Raw genomic sequence first — 14,648 nt, 5'->3', positions numbered from 1 at the left:
ACCCACATTTTAAACATTCCTTTGACTCGATGAGCACATGGTGCATTTAATAGTAGTAGCGATAATAATAACAATAATAATAACAATAATAAGCATTAGCTTGAAATCAGAACTGTCAACCATCCTTTCCTCTTTTGCTAGAGACAGATTTCCCAACTTATTTTATATGTAGTCCATCCCACGCACATTAACGGAGCTCTGAGTGGGCCCTGACACAGGACGAAGAAAATTCGCTGAGTTCTCCGTGATGCCAAGGCCCTGGCCAGCCTTTCAGTAAGATGGCAAGTTAGTCCCTTCTCAAGAAGTGAAAAAACATGCCTTCCTTCGCGGGCGGCTCACAGATAGGCCATTTCCCTCTGGTGGAGGCTGCCCTTGGACTTGGAGACACGCATTCGTTTTTAATCCTCCGCCTTCTGAAAAGAAATCCTGATCCCACCTCTGCTTTCTTATGTTGAAATATATGCGCATGGTCGTCCGTGCCTCAGTTTACTCTTTTTAGCAAACGAGGCCCACTTTAATGACCGGGAGGACCTTCACGTAACTGGAGGAGCAGATCAGGAAAAAGAAAAACACCCCAAACCTTTGAATCTCATACTGCATATTGCGGGAAAGAAGCATATAAGAAATAACCTTAGATGCCTGAATCCCCCCCACCCCCACCCCCCACCCGTCCCTGGTTAGTTTCTGTTTGGAGTAGGGGCATTTGCTCTGGCACCAGGTACCTACACAGAGTTTAGTCAAGTTGTATTAGATTATCCCTCGAATACAATGTGTCGCTTCTTGCCATAGCCGAAGCCCTCTCCCTCCTGTTTGCTTCACTCTGGAAGCCAGAGCAGCCCAAGGCCGAACCCCAGGTTGTTACGTGGAGCAGGATCCTGTTGGCACATTGCTGTTTCCATGGGAGTGAGTGTGATGCTCAGTGGTCAGCAGTGCCCTTGGGGGCCTCTGGATTATTGGGGAACAGGAGGTGGGATCGGGAAGCAGAGGAGGGGTTCGTCTGATGGCAGCACAAATGGAGACCATAGGGTTACGTGTGCGTGTTTGTGTATGGGCACTAACTTGGATGCCAGGAACATTTAGGCTTGTAAAGCACATCTTAGTGTGTCTCCTCACACGGGTGTGCAGGCCTCTGGCTCATGACCCCCTCCCTGCCCCCCCCCCCCCACTTGGGTATAGTTTGAACATTTTCTGGACTGACAGCCAGGCAGTCCCACCTATAGGCGGCCACCCTTTTTCCTTTTAGCGCCTGGGTGAGAATTAGGGCACCTGAGTCTGCTTCTGCTCTGAGCTGCCAGGTGATAGCCGCCTCTCCAATCACCTCTGTGCTCCTCTGGGAAAAGGGCGCTCCCCGTGAGCGAGCTGCTCTTCTTGGGAGACAGTGGGGGAGTTCATGCGTTCACGTGGAGAATGCACTCTGGAGTCGCTGGGTGATGCCAGGAGTGTTATTGGATTAGTGAGAGCTGTGATTCTGAGCACATACGGACTCTCTGAGGGTGAGTCACGTGTGCGTGTGTGTGTGTGTGTGTGCGTGCACGCAGGAAATGCATCCTTGATTTCACAGAAGATCAAGAGTTCAATCTCACACCTTTCTCACCTCTTAATGGAAACCAAAATGCTCTTCAAAACTGCTGGGTGCTTGCTTTTGGTCTCTGTGTACGTCTGTGTTCAGCTGGGGGGAGAGAGAACAGTGAAACATAAGAGCACCTACTGTGTGCCAGGCACTGAGCAAGGCCTTTCACACAAACAATCGAATTCTTCAAACAACCCAGTAAAGATAAAGAGATTGGGTCTTGGAAAGGCTCCGGGAATTTTCCCCATCAGAGAGCTTTCAGGTCACAGATGGGAACTTCGATCTTTCCATTTACAAAGCCCTGCAAACGTAGAATCAGTTCCTAGAGGAAACTTGCCGGTATTCTCATCTGAGGCTTTGATTCTTGGAACATTCTTCTGTGTGGAGTGCCTTTTAGGCTACTCATGATGTGAGGATAGGGCAGAAAACATTCAGGATATCTATAAATATCGACCATTGGGATGTGTAATAGAGAGAGAGGCTCCCCCCCCCCCCCCAAAAAAATAAGTTCACATAATGTCTACTTTGCATTTCCAGTTTCAAAGTGGACAAATGAAAAGTGGCTAACTAAATTTACTGAACTTGTGCGCAGAATGGGCACGCTTTGGCCTCCATTGTCCAGATTGGGAAACTGAGGCATGAAGTCAGAGCTTCCACTGGGGCTTGAGAATTCTCCAAGGAGGGGCTATTCTGAGGGATGAGTCTAGGCCTTGAGGCCACTGGATGCAATAGGAATGTTTGCAGAAAAACAAACACACACACAGAATGATTCCGGATCGACAGGGTGCACCTGGAGTTAACCTCTGATTGGAGATTTTTTTAAAAAAGTAGATGTGTATGTATTTATTTATTTATTTCTGGACTTCTGAAGGCTTCCCAGAGGCGCTTCCTGGCTCTCTCAGGCCCTAACCCATACTGTTCTGTGATGGATGGGCTGATGGGAGACCTTTGAAATTCCAGACTGGTTGCATTGTCTCAGAGGATGTTGGGTGCTGGGTGAGCAACACAGTGACTTCGTTTGTGAAATGAGATTGGGCCCCGGCAGCTTGGCCTGGCTTCCCAGGGTCTGATCAGCTGTGTTGTGCTGCACAGGCGCCTGCAGACGGCCAGGGAGGAGCGGAGAGGAGTCCTGCCTGTCCCCAACTGCCTGGCTTTGTACGAAGAGAAGATTTTCAGCGTTTTTATGGGCGGACCGATGCCAAGGAATTGATACTTGAATTTCGAAAAGGCTGGTGTAAGATACATAATAGGCTCCTCCTCTACAAACCAGCCATGAGTCTATTTGCCAATCTTCTCACAGTCCCTCTGCTAAGGGAGCCCAAAATGCAACTGACCTTTTCCAGTAACCGGTACTTGGTTCTTATACTCATCTGGGGCATTTGTTTATGCCACATGTTTCTTACCATAATCTTAAAATTTAGATAACAGGAGGCTTCGAAGTCTGAGGGAAGGGATTTGCATTGGGGTTGCTCCCTAGAAAGTAATCTTCATCCCTGAATTACACAGCCTCTCATTCATTATTTTGGTTACAAGACATTCCTCACTGCAGGCACCCTGGTGCCCTGGATGGGAAGCAGCTCTGGAGGGGAGACAGCCCTGGATTTGAAGTCCTATGCTTGCTGATTTGTCTGTAGGTGAAGTATTTAACTCCCCGAAGCCTTCCTTTCTCTAATTCTTCGTAACGAAGAGCTGGCAGGGTTCTTGTAAGGATCCGAGAGAATTCCTGTAAAATACGTTTGCACCGCCACAGGGCACGGTATTTTTATCATTATCTTGTGGGCACCGTATTTTGTACAAACGTTCAGCTGACGGGGCTGTTATTACTTCGGTGGTTGTTAAAACTGTGGTTACTGTTAACCTGGTTACAGAAAATTTTCCACTTGACACCCCCATCACCAAGCGGGCCAGAGCAGGCCCTGCGGCCAGGGTCACCATGGCTTCCTCTCACGCACCCTTAGCAGCCCTGAGCGAGAGGGGGCAGGTCTCGCTCCCAGCTCCCAAGCATCGAACCAGGCCTTTTACTGGAATCGTCCTTATCTGGACGTGGTTGCCTAACCGCTCTCCTCTTTGCCCTGGAGCCCTTTCTGTTCTGGGAGTGACTTGGGCATCCGAGCTTTCGCAGGAAAACTCGACGGCTGAATACAGCCGGCCAGGACTGGAACTGTGTCCGCCCTCCTGTCCCTTCCTGAGCCAGGCTGCCGTCCAGGGCCAGGCCAGTGCATCCGTTCGGACCGTCCTGGCTTTCTTCCCCACACCCCTGTCCCTTCTGGGCCCCGGCCAAGGCCCCTGAGACCCTCCCCGTCCCAGCAGACTGTCCCCGAAGCGCTTTGGGGCGGAAGGCGTCGGCAGGAACCCCGGGCACCGCCGGAGGATGCCCGTTGCCAATCGCAGGGGTTGATTTACAGCCAGAATCGGGCACCTCGAAAAGGGGATCCTGTGTCTTTAAACAGCTGTGCGCCAATGTGTGTAAATGTGCTTGCTAATCCGGTGACTAATTCGGTATATTATAAAGCAGCACTGAGCTGGCTGCCAAGGCAGGCTGAATCCCAACTGGAGTGGTGTGTAAGGGAGGCTCAGAGATGTCGCTCTTGAATTCTGCCATATCCCCGTCCCTGGCCTGTTCCCCGAATCGGAGTCAGCACTTGCCTTCCCTGTTCCCCGTCTCTGCCTGCCCCTCTTTCCTGCTCTCTCCAGCCACAGCCACCCCCCTTCCCTCCCCTCCCCCCAATTCCTCAGGTCAGTTTATAGTTTATTTCTGAGGGTGGAGCCCGCTCCCTCTGAGTCAGGGCCAGGGAGCCAATGGGAACTGCTCTGGGGCATTCCAGGGGACAGAACTCATAACCCCTCTTGGGAAAGAATTTTCCAAAAGATCCCTTTGGTCACAGCGCGGTGACTGCACCTTTCCCGGCTCACGTCCAGGGAGCCTGGCCTAGTGTGTGTTTGCCGGGAGCCCTGTCTTACCTGCCCTTCCTTTGTCTCCCTCCAAGGGTTGGGCAAGAAACCTCTAGAAGGAGCCGGGTGTGATGGGGACTTCTTTCTGAAAACGCAGTGTCGCTGTGAATCAGAGCTTGGCCTGCCTGCGCGGGGGACGCCTGTGGGAGGGGGTGTCTGAGGTATCCTGCTTGTCTTTTAGAATCTGTGCCCCGCTCATCCCCATATTCATGATCCCAGAAGTGGTAGAGATCAGGTGTCTGCCTCAGGGAATGGACCCACCTTTCCCACCAGGCTCCCCTCCCTGGTGACCCCTGACCCCTCCTCTCCTTCACCCTGTGCACTCAGGACACCAGCAGGCTCTTTCCCACCCGGTCTCCGGCGGAACCCAGCGCACACTCTTCTCCATCTCGGAGCCTCCTGTCCCAGCAGCAGCAGGTGCGAGCCTGTGGCTCTTGTCTGGCCTTCATTTCCCACTGGAGGGAAACTCCCAAGTGCAGGGTCCCTGTCGCCCAGGCACCACCCTATTCACACTGCTCGGCCCGTAGCCCGTGGCTCACTGGATCGGCTTCAAATTTATTTATTTTTATGGAGATGCAATTCACGTAACACAAGTTTCACCATTTTAAAGTGCACACTCCGGTGGTTTTAGCCCATTCTCAGAGCTGGTGCAGCCATCACTGATGTCTAACTCCAGTACATGTGAATCTCTCCAATGAGACCCCACACCCACCAGCAGTCAGTAGGTCATTTTGAGGGAAGGAAAGCCTGGGGGGGGGGTGAGGCTGTGGAGCAGGGGGCATGAGGAAGTGGACCTGTGTTTCCTGACAGAGCCCAGCACCGGGCCTGAGGCCCCGAGCGATGCCTGGGAGAGCTCCCTGCATCGCCCCAGTCTCTATGGACCCTTTCCACCCCCTCCCTCACCCACCCGCTCAGCTTTATCCGGTGGCTCCCTTGGTTAGGTGCCACTGTGTAGTGAGCTCCTGTAAGTCTGGGCGGAGATAATGAGTGCTTTCCCCAGCTGCAAGCACCGTGTTCAGACCGGAGCTGGAGGCTGTGGCGGCTGCAGTTTCCTAATGGCTTCCTGACAGGCAGAGCCATTTACCGGGAGGAGGAGGGCTGCGCACCCCAGCCCCTGTCTTTCCCACCTGATGCAGGCTGGCAGACGCACAGTGGCTTCTGCTCCCGCCTCCTTTGGCATCCAGTACTTGTTCTCTGCTTGCCACCCATGGGCCTGTCAGCCCATTGATCGGGATATTGGGTCTGCCCGGCCACTTCTCAGCCTCTGGGGTTTGCCGCTGGGGGCGGGGGTGGGGAGGCATCTGACACTGTCCACTCTGGGCCAGCGTGGGTCAGACCCTGCACAGTGGGCCTGTGAGATGATCCCAATGTAGGTGTTAGGGGCCATGAGGAGAAGCCCCTTCTGAAAGGAGAGAAACAAATCTGCAGAGGCCAAAGGAGCTCACAGCTAAGTATATCTTTCCTGGAACCCTTCGCTCCCTGACCTCTAAATGCGTTCCATGTAGACCCGGAGCTGCCTGGGTAGCTTCGGGACATGGCCTTTTGGAGTTGCACCAATGGCCTCATTAGTTAGATAGGTCAGGTTCAACGTACAGGCCAATGTCACGGATTTCATGTTCTGGCTTTGGTGGGGTTTGCGGGATCCCCTCAACCCGGTCACTGTGTCTCCGTTCCCCTACCTGCAGCACAGCTGGGACTGGGGTGGAAGTTATAGAACCTTTGAATGCTATGATGGCGATCTGTTCTCGCCATCAGTGCGTTTTAGACGAAGGTCAATAGATCACTGAAATGTACTGCCGCCTTCACTCTTCCTGGATGGGTAGGAGAGCACCTCACACTTTAGAGCCCCTCACATTTGCACAGACTGGTGTCCTGCCACTGGAGATTGCTGGCTTTACCACCCCTGGTATTCCACTGGCATCTCTGCTCAAAAGAAAGGTCCACCGTAGAGCCTGATCTTCGTGACTGAAAACTGGTAACCTGGAGTGGCACCAGGTGGCATCCGGGGGCTGAAAATTCCCGTCGTGTTTGTTAGATCTTAGGATGGGTTGTTTCTCTGTGGTTCTGATGAACTTGGGGAGGTGCTGTGTTTGTGCAGAATGAAGATCCAGAGCTCGATAGCAGTGAAGATATGCGTAAGTAAACACGGTGGCGTAGAGGAAAGAAAAACAGCAGACAGGGCCCACGAAGTCTAGAATTAGTAACCATGTGGCCAAGGGCAAGTTGGTGTCACCCCCTTGAGCCTATTTTCTCTGTTGGTCAAAGGAAGGGTTTGAACGAGGTGATATCTCAATCCCTTGGGGGGATGGTGTGGGACCAGTGGCAGAGCTGGCTCCTCCCCCTCTCCCCAGGGAACCGACTCTTCATTCATCCTAGTAGCCAGCAGGGAGCACATCCCTCCAAGAAGTTGTTCAAGTTTCATAGAAAATTCTGTGAATTCCTCTTCCTGCTTTGGTTCTGGGGAGAGCATTGAACATCCTCTGGCCATGATGAGGGTAGCTCAGAGGAGCAGAGACCAGTGTGACGGAGTGATAGCTGCTGCTTAAGGCCAAAATGAGAGATTCGGTAGGTCTAGACAAACTTGGGAGTAGCCACCGAAGATAGGTTTAGCGGTAAACTTAATGGTTTAGGGAGAATACCCATAATCCCTTTGTGGCCATCTCTCTGGATCCTAAGTACCTCCTTAGCAGCTCAGGAAACGTGACCTGGACTCTGAAACTATTACCTAAATCCTTTAAAGCAACAGGATTCCTGACTCCTTATTACGGACATGAGTTTGGATTTACTGAACGGAGTAAGGCCTTTATTTCATGAGTTACTTAGCATCCCGAGCCTGATGCTGTGAAGTCCAGCTGCTCCATGTTAGGGCAGGGCCGTGGCTTTGTGGTGCATTGAGCTGGTGTGCAGGCGCTTTTGAAGACTGATAGGTGCAGAGATGGGCTGACTCATGAACTTGCCAAACACTCTGGGTGGGAAGATTTGTATCTTTGACGTCAGCCTGGCTTCAGGGTGGCAGTGTGTGTCTCTGCCTTCTCCCTGCTCCTGCCATGTGGCTCCCACGTGGCTCCCACGACTTACACTGGGGTGATTCAGCAGGGAACTTGGAAAGGGAGAGCTTAGCCTGTTGGAAGCGGGGTGGGGGGGGGAGAGGAGTCAAGGAAGCAGGGTTTCCGGGAAGTACTGGACCAGGTGGGGTGGGCCGAGCACCCACTTAGACCCTCATAGTTTGGTGTATTCAGAAGGTTTTAGTCTCCACCATCTGCTTAGCACAGAAGATGCGCAGGAGTGTCTGCTTGTGGTGGCCTTGCCCATGTTACCTCAGTTATGCTGGTGGTTCCGGTGCATTAGACCACCCTACAGAGGTGAGCCCTAAACATTTGACTCCTGCACTTGTGAAGTCAGTGAGAGAATGTGGAGTGTGGAAGGGACACAAGGCATCACTCTGAACCATTCCTTGGTCGCACTGGCTCCAGCCGTGTCCAGCTCTGTGCTTAAGCTTTTAAACAATAAGACATGGAAGTGCCTGCCTCTGGGTCCTATGAATGTGGTGCCATCACCCGCCTAGTGTATTGCAATATAACCTACGCTGTCTACATGGAAAGGAAGATAGTGATCATGTGTAGGTTTCTCACTGCCTACTTAGTGTCGCTTTTCCAGGAGCAGGGAGGGAAGTTGGTGCTAGGAACTTGTAGGCAGCAGATGTCTGTATTAAGCCACGAGTGTCTTGCCTTTGAGGGACAGTGGGATGGGATCCGGGGGGTGCAGTTGTGGCTCTCTCGGTTGCCCAGTACTGCTGAGGGCTGTTGGTGGACACTCACAAGAAGGCAGGAGGGCATGCAGCAGATGACTGCCTGGAGGGCACACTCCTGTGTCCCCACACCTGCTTCCCTGGCCCTGGCCGGCTCCTTTTCAGTTTGGTGTCTGTCAGAGGCTTGCGTGGCCACTGCGGGCCCTGTGCAGTGAGGATTAAGAATATAAGTAGCACAGTCGGGAGGGATTAAAATTGCCCCCCCAACTTTATGAAGGAACTGTCCAAAGGGGCTGAAATAAAGGGGAGACAGATCTTCCCCGAGACACGAAGCACAAAGTTGTGCATTTCAGCTCTCGGCCCCTATGATACTCCACAGAAGTGGGGAGGAGGAACTTGCCCAGGGAAAAGCTCTTCCGTAGTGCCCTACCCATGTGTAATCAATGGCCCTGTGAGACTGCTGTTTCAGGGGCCACAGAGTTGACCTCCATCTACTGCTGAGTCCCCTGACATCCCCTCCTTCCTTTGAACTCTGTGGAGAAAGGTCTTCACGGCTTTGGGCAGGGCTGAGCAGTGGTTACTGTTCTGACCTCCCGTCTTCACAGTGGCTGCATTTTAGCAGCAGCCCAGCTAACGACTTGGCTGAAGAGATCCTGCAGACGAAGAAGAAACCCTGTGAGAAAGAGGGAGCCTATTCCTAAGCAGGCCGCGTTCCTGGTGACCTCATCTTCCTCCCAGCTCGAGTCCAGTTGGAGCTGTGTGTACAGGGCAGACTTCCAGTTCCTCCTGTCTGGGACCCACAGTGGCAGATATAAATAGAGCAAGACTTCGTCTGCGGCCATTGTTCTCTAAGCGCCCATTGTTTCTGGGAGCAGGGTGGCTGTAGCAGTTGAGTGTTAGGCATGCTCTCTCTCTCCTCTCGCTCCCCTCCCTCCCTCCATCTCTCTCTCTCTCTCTCTCTCTCTCTCTCTCTCTCTCTCTCTCTCTCACACACACACACACACACACACACACACTCACACACTGTGCAGAGATCTGAATCCCAGCTCTGCTGTTCTCCTCAACTGCCTTGTGAGAAACTTGAGGGAAGAACAGGTTCCAAGACAGGTAGACCAGCTGGCTCCAGTGAAGCTTCTGCCCAAGTCTCTCCGTGATGTATTTGTGGCCAAGACGAGGCTGTGTGGATCCAATGATAGTCAAGCCAGGAGGATTTGTAACTGGTTGAGCAGCTGTACCCAAAGGGTCTTGATTAACGTTGGTGTCTGAATGATGCATGGTCTCTGGTATTACCTTATGGGGCTCAGAGCTTGGTCATTGCCTCTTTAACGTCTTTGTCAGGGGCTCTGATTAGAGAAGGATGCCAGAAGCTTTCTTAGTAAGTGGCAGATGGTGCAAAGCTCATAGGACGAAGACAGATTCATGATATAAAAATGACCTCTACATGTGGAAACATGGGTCAGAACAAGGTGAAGTTTAATACAGACAAATGTAAAGCTCTACTTGAGGTTAATAGGATTCTGGTGGTGCCAACATGGCTCAGTGGCAGTGCCTGAGCAGGGGCCTGGCGTGCATGGTGCATGGGTGGCTTTTGGAGAGTGGCTGTTAGAAAAGTGAGTGTTCGTCTGCACCAACACAAGTGGGTGGAGTAGGATGGTTACCCCCGTGTCCCCATTTCATTCCTGGGAAGGGTGGGGTTCACTTAGGATGCTCAGAGGCTCTTCTTAGGAACATAGGCTTACAGGATTGCTTCAGGGTGGGGGAATGGCCCAAACCATGCCATCATGAAGGAATCAAGGGATTTTAACAACTGGACAGAAGTGATAACAGAGGGATCAGTGAAAAAGGGTGAAAAGCTGGTAGATGAGGAAAGATTAAAGTTATACCACGCGGCTTCCACCCGTGGAACTCGGCCCGATGGCTAGAACTCATAAGAAGGCAGATTTGAACTCAGTGTGTGTCATTTAACAATAAGTACTGCCGTCCACCAGGGACATTCAGTGGCTGGAAGAGCAGACAGCAACTGAACATGTTAAGTGAGGAGTTGTGAGGAGAGACCTCGACAGGCCTTTCCGGAGAGTGTGGTGGTTGTGTCCCAGGTCCTTCCCTGCCTGGATTGTCATTACTCACTAGCAGGGAGTCCTTTGTGGACTTGGAAAGCTCGGGTGGGAGATGTTTGACGAGTGTGTTGGTCTGTTGGGATTTGTCCCTGTGCTGGGAAAACGGGCTCCTCTGTTCTTACTTCTCATTGTGGTTTCCCCGGGTTGAAATCAGACAGTTGCCCTGTGCGAATGTGTGCGAGCGCGCGCTTCCTTCTCTCCCAGATTTATTTATTAAAAGGAAACACATCTGCATGAGAAGCCTCAGAACACAGGAAGAATGTCCACTTTGTTTTTCTTGCCTCAGCACCGAGACATGGGGTTCAGTTTCCTCCGAGGCGTTTTGAAGACTGGCTTTCATCTCCAACAAGGCTCTTTCCCATTGGAAAAAAATGGCCCTTTTTTGGTTTAAAAATTATTTGTATAGTGTATAAATAAATAAGAAAGTTGAGAGAGAATTTCCCTTCCAAATTGATGGGAAAATGCTACTTTCTGAACACACCATTCCCTGGGAGTAGGTTGCTGGCTCTACCAAGCCCCCTGTGTCCCTTTATTCTGGTTTGAAATGGTCTGATAGTCACTTCCCCTGCCATTTCCTTTCTTTCCCCGTTTGCTGCGTTGCCATCCCTCCTTCTCTGGTCCTCACCCAGCTCTTCCCACCGTTGCCTCTCCCAGCTCCTACCTGCCGCCAGTGGACCCTGCTCATCACCAACTCCCTCCTTGCGCTTGACCTTGTCCTTCTGCTTTTCCCGGGCAGCCTTCAGCGACGGGAGCCACACTGAAGAGGCCTGTCTCTGTGTTTGTTTCCTGCGTGGGAGGGAGAGGCAGGCCTTGAGAAAACAGTTCAAAAGTGCAGAAAAACGTTGCCTCTTCCAGCCCAAATAAACGGGCTCCACTCCATTTGTTTGCCCACATTTTCCCTCGCCCTCCGCCTTGCCCAGCCCAGCCTGCCTGGTGACGCTCAGGAGCCCCCACCATACCTATCCTGGCCCTGGACCAAGTGCCCATGTGGCCGGTGCTGGGTCTAATGTGGGGTGGAGCCCTGAGCTCAGGCGTCGCAGCTGCTGTCAGCAGAGAGTCCTGGGATTGAGGTGCTTCCCTTCTCCAGAGAGAACCTTCTCTGTAGTGAACATGACGGAGACAATGAAAAGAAATATTTCTGTCTTCATTGTGAGGATTAAACTAAATACCCGTGAAAATGCTAAAGCCTACTACATAGTAGGTGCTCAATAAATTGTTGGTGACTGGGACTTGTTTCTGCTCCCCTGCTTTGAACTCTGCCAGCAGGTGTGGGTAGAAAACTCCTGGTTTCCTGTCTGAGGGTCTGGGTGGCTCATCTTGGTTAAACCACTGAAGTTACCTGTGTGCACCTCAATATCTTCACGTCTGTGATGAACACAGTCCCCAAACCTGGTTGTTGTTCAGGATCTTAGGAGAATATGGGAGAAAATATTTTCTAAAACAGAAAGTTCTACTCAGACAGCAGGACTGAAAACTATAGCTGGGAATCCAGTGAAATGAAAAGGAATCTGGTTCCCCCAGTCACCCACATCACCCATTGCGGGATCTCGGGGAGCGAGGCCTCAGACCTGCCACGCGAACTCGTGGAAGGGGGTGCTTGGATAACGGCAAGATGCCAGATGTGTCCTGTGCTCTTCTTGCGTGGGGTATCCTGTGCCATCCTGGTAGCAAAAGCCCTTGACCTTGAGAATGTTGTAGTCGCAGGCGAGCAGGAGCTTGTCCTCCCTCCGAGGCGTAGGATCTGGAAAGGACCTATCGCATGCCCGTGGCTCTCTGCCAAGCGCTGGTGGACAGGGCCCAGGCCTCGCTTTCCTCTGAGTAACCTGCAGGCCCGGCTCTGTGTTGTCATCACGCTGCTCTGGGATGCCCGGTGTGGAGGGGGTCAACGGCGATCACCCATGCAGCCATGGTTGGAACCATGGGAAGCGCTCTGTAGAGGGCTCTGCATGATCATTTCAGAACTGCAGCTTTTAAAGTGCTCTGTTGAGGTGGGCCTCGCATGCGGGAATCCTAATCTCAGTAGTTAAAACCTCCTTTTCAATTGTGAGAGGTTATTCATTTAAGGGCACCCGAATGACTGGGGTACAAAGGCAGCTTGGGTCTTGGCAGTTCCAGGCCTAGAGAGAAAAGGTTGGAGTACAACACTGTGGTTTTGTTTTGTGTCATAGTGAGTCTGCGATGGCACTCTTAGTAAGTTTTAAAAACCCAAAGGATCTCAGGCCCATTGGATCCTGTAGCTGTGAGGTGTTTTCATGGCAGAACACATATGTTAGATAATTATTGCTACAGAACAATTTCCCCTCTAGCAGAACAGAGGATGCAGAATAGATAAGAAATTAGTTTGTTCTGTTAAAACAAAGACCCCGATTCAGGGGATGTCAATTTCCACTTATGTCTCAGGATCTCCTTTTTTCTTTTCATTTTCTCAATTGTACCTAGGGAAATGGCCAGATTCCTTCTTTTTGCTCTAAGCATTGTGAAATAAAATCTTATGGGGGTTTTTAAAAAATCTTTATGTTTTACAAGATGTGCTTCAGTTCAGTTCATCACCAGCAATTTATTGAGCACCTACTATGTATTAGGCTTTGGCATTTTCACATGCATTTAATTGAACCCTCACTGCGGGGCAGGTACAGAATCCTAGAGGACAGCATGCCCCGTCTCGCTGATCTCTGAGACCCATTTCCTGCACCTTCCCAGGCGGGGCCGCTAGGGAACTCACATGGTGAGGAGTCCTTCTGGCAGGGTCATTCATTCATTCAAATGTTTCCTCTTTTGGGCCGTTTGCTCCGTGGTGAGGGTGGGAGGTTTGAACTGTTCCAAGGAAAGAACCAGAAAGTGTAGCTGCAGGACCCAGGGGGCAGTTGTGCTTTCTGGCTCCGCTCCTGGAACGGAAGAGCCTCGCTGGGTCCTCCCCGAACACCTGGGATTGATTTGGGCTTCGCTCTGACTTTGAAACATTTGCTGAGGTGGAGGATGGTGAAGGGGGTAGGAAAGAAATAAATCCAGTGATTAAAAATAGCTTTTGCATGTCAGGTGCCTGAACGAATTTGGGAACATGCCTGCAATCCCTTTTGTCTGGCAGGTCTGAACCCCGGCGCTGCCGAATTACAACCGCTTTCATTTGTTTTTCCTGCTCCCCGACCATGTAATGGTCAAGGGCTCATTGGAACCATGTGTGAGCCTGGTGAGTCACCAGATCCTCAGGACTTCAGTGGGAATAATGTGTTAAAACGCCTTTTGGGGGCTGGGGCGGGGGTGGGGGGGTGAAGGGAAAAAGGGAGAGGACTGAAGTCACTTCCTACAGATGTTGAGCGCCCAGCCTGTCTGCAGGCGTCTTTCCCAGGCCTGGCTGCGGGGCCGAGGCCGGCCTCCCGGGGCAGCTAGGAGCCTGCTTTGCCTTCCGGAGGGCCACGTCCTTTGTCCTGGGGCAGCTTCCCTTTGAGTAGAGGCATTTGTCTCCGAGTTGACAGGTTGTACCCAAGCAGCCTGTGTTCCCCAGGGACAGTGTGCAGGTAGCAGAACCCAGAAGGTGTGATGGGAGACAGGTTTGCGCTTTCCGTGTCAGTTCCCTAGAGGGTGAACTGGGGATTTTCTGTGCAGCTTCTTTCTCTTTCTTTGGTGTCATTTCCTATGGGCTGGTGATGTCCAGGGGGTGGGGTATTAAGAGAAGGGCAGCCCTACCCAGGTTGGGTCAGTGAATAGAGCACCGGCCTGCAGGCTGAAGGGTCCCCGGTTTGATTACGGTCAAGGGCATGCACCTTGGTTGCAGGCTTAACCTAGGAGGCAACCAATCAATGTATCTCTCTCACATCGATGTTTCTCTCTGTCTCTCCCCCTCCCTTCCACTCTCTCTAAAAATCAATGGAAAAATATCCTCAGGGTGAGGATTAAAAAAGAAAGAAAGAAAGAAAAGGGAAGAAGCCCAGGTGCATGTTCCCTGACTGATAGGAGTCTCTGGGGGCTCATGGTGTCCCATTATTTGGGGTCATGATGGACTGTTTGGTTGGCCCATCGAGGGCACTGAGCCATTTTTTGCTTAGGTCTTGCCTGAGCCAAGAGTCCCGCTTGTCCCTCATCGCTCTGTCACATCATTAAGTTTATGAAACAGAGCTGAGGGGCTGAGGAGGGCCACGCCTTCCCTCCTTTGCATTAACCTCAGCCAGAAGCATTCGGATTGCGCTAGCTCCCTCCGCTGCCAACTCTGCCCGCCACGTTCCCGGGGCCTGAAACAGGACTTGGGATCAGGATGGAGGACAAA

The 14,648-nt window shown here is 51.8% G+C and overlaps 1 protein-coding gene across 2 annotated transcripts in view; it reads left to right on the top strand.

Moving 5' to 3' along the window:
- The first annotated feature begins 13,546 nt into the window (after positions 1-13,546).
- The window catches only part of ETS1 (ETS proto-oncogene 1, transcription factor), a 41,177-nt gene continuing 40,075 nt past the window's right edge, over positions 13,547-14,648 (top strand). For both annotated transcript variants that reach the window (XM_023762544.1, XM_006098864.3), the window contains exon 1: positions 13,547-13,574. In XM_023762544.1, coding sequence (XP_023618312.1) covers positions 13,562-13,574 — 13 coding nt within the window. In that variant the 5' untranslated portion in view covers positions 13,547-13,561. The remainder of the gene's footprint in view (positions 13,575-14,648) is intronic.

This window comes from Myotis lucifugus, unplaced genomic scaffold (genome assembly GCF_000147115.1).
Source record: "Myotis lucifugus unplaced genomic scaffold, Myoluc2.0 scaffold_250, whole genome shotgun sequence".
In the NCBI taxonomy this organism is placed as follows: Eukaryota; Metazoa; Chordata; class Mammalia; order Chiroptera; family Vespertilionidae; genus Myotis; species Myotis lucifugus.
This window is presented reverse-complemented; position numbering and strand designations above follow the sequence as displayed.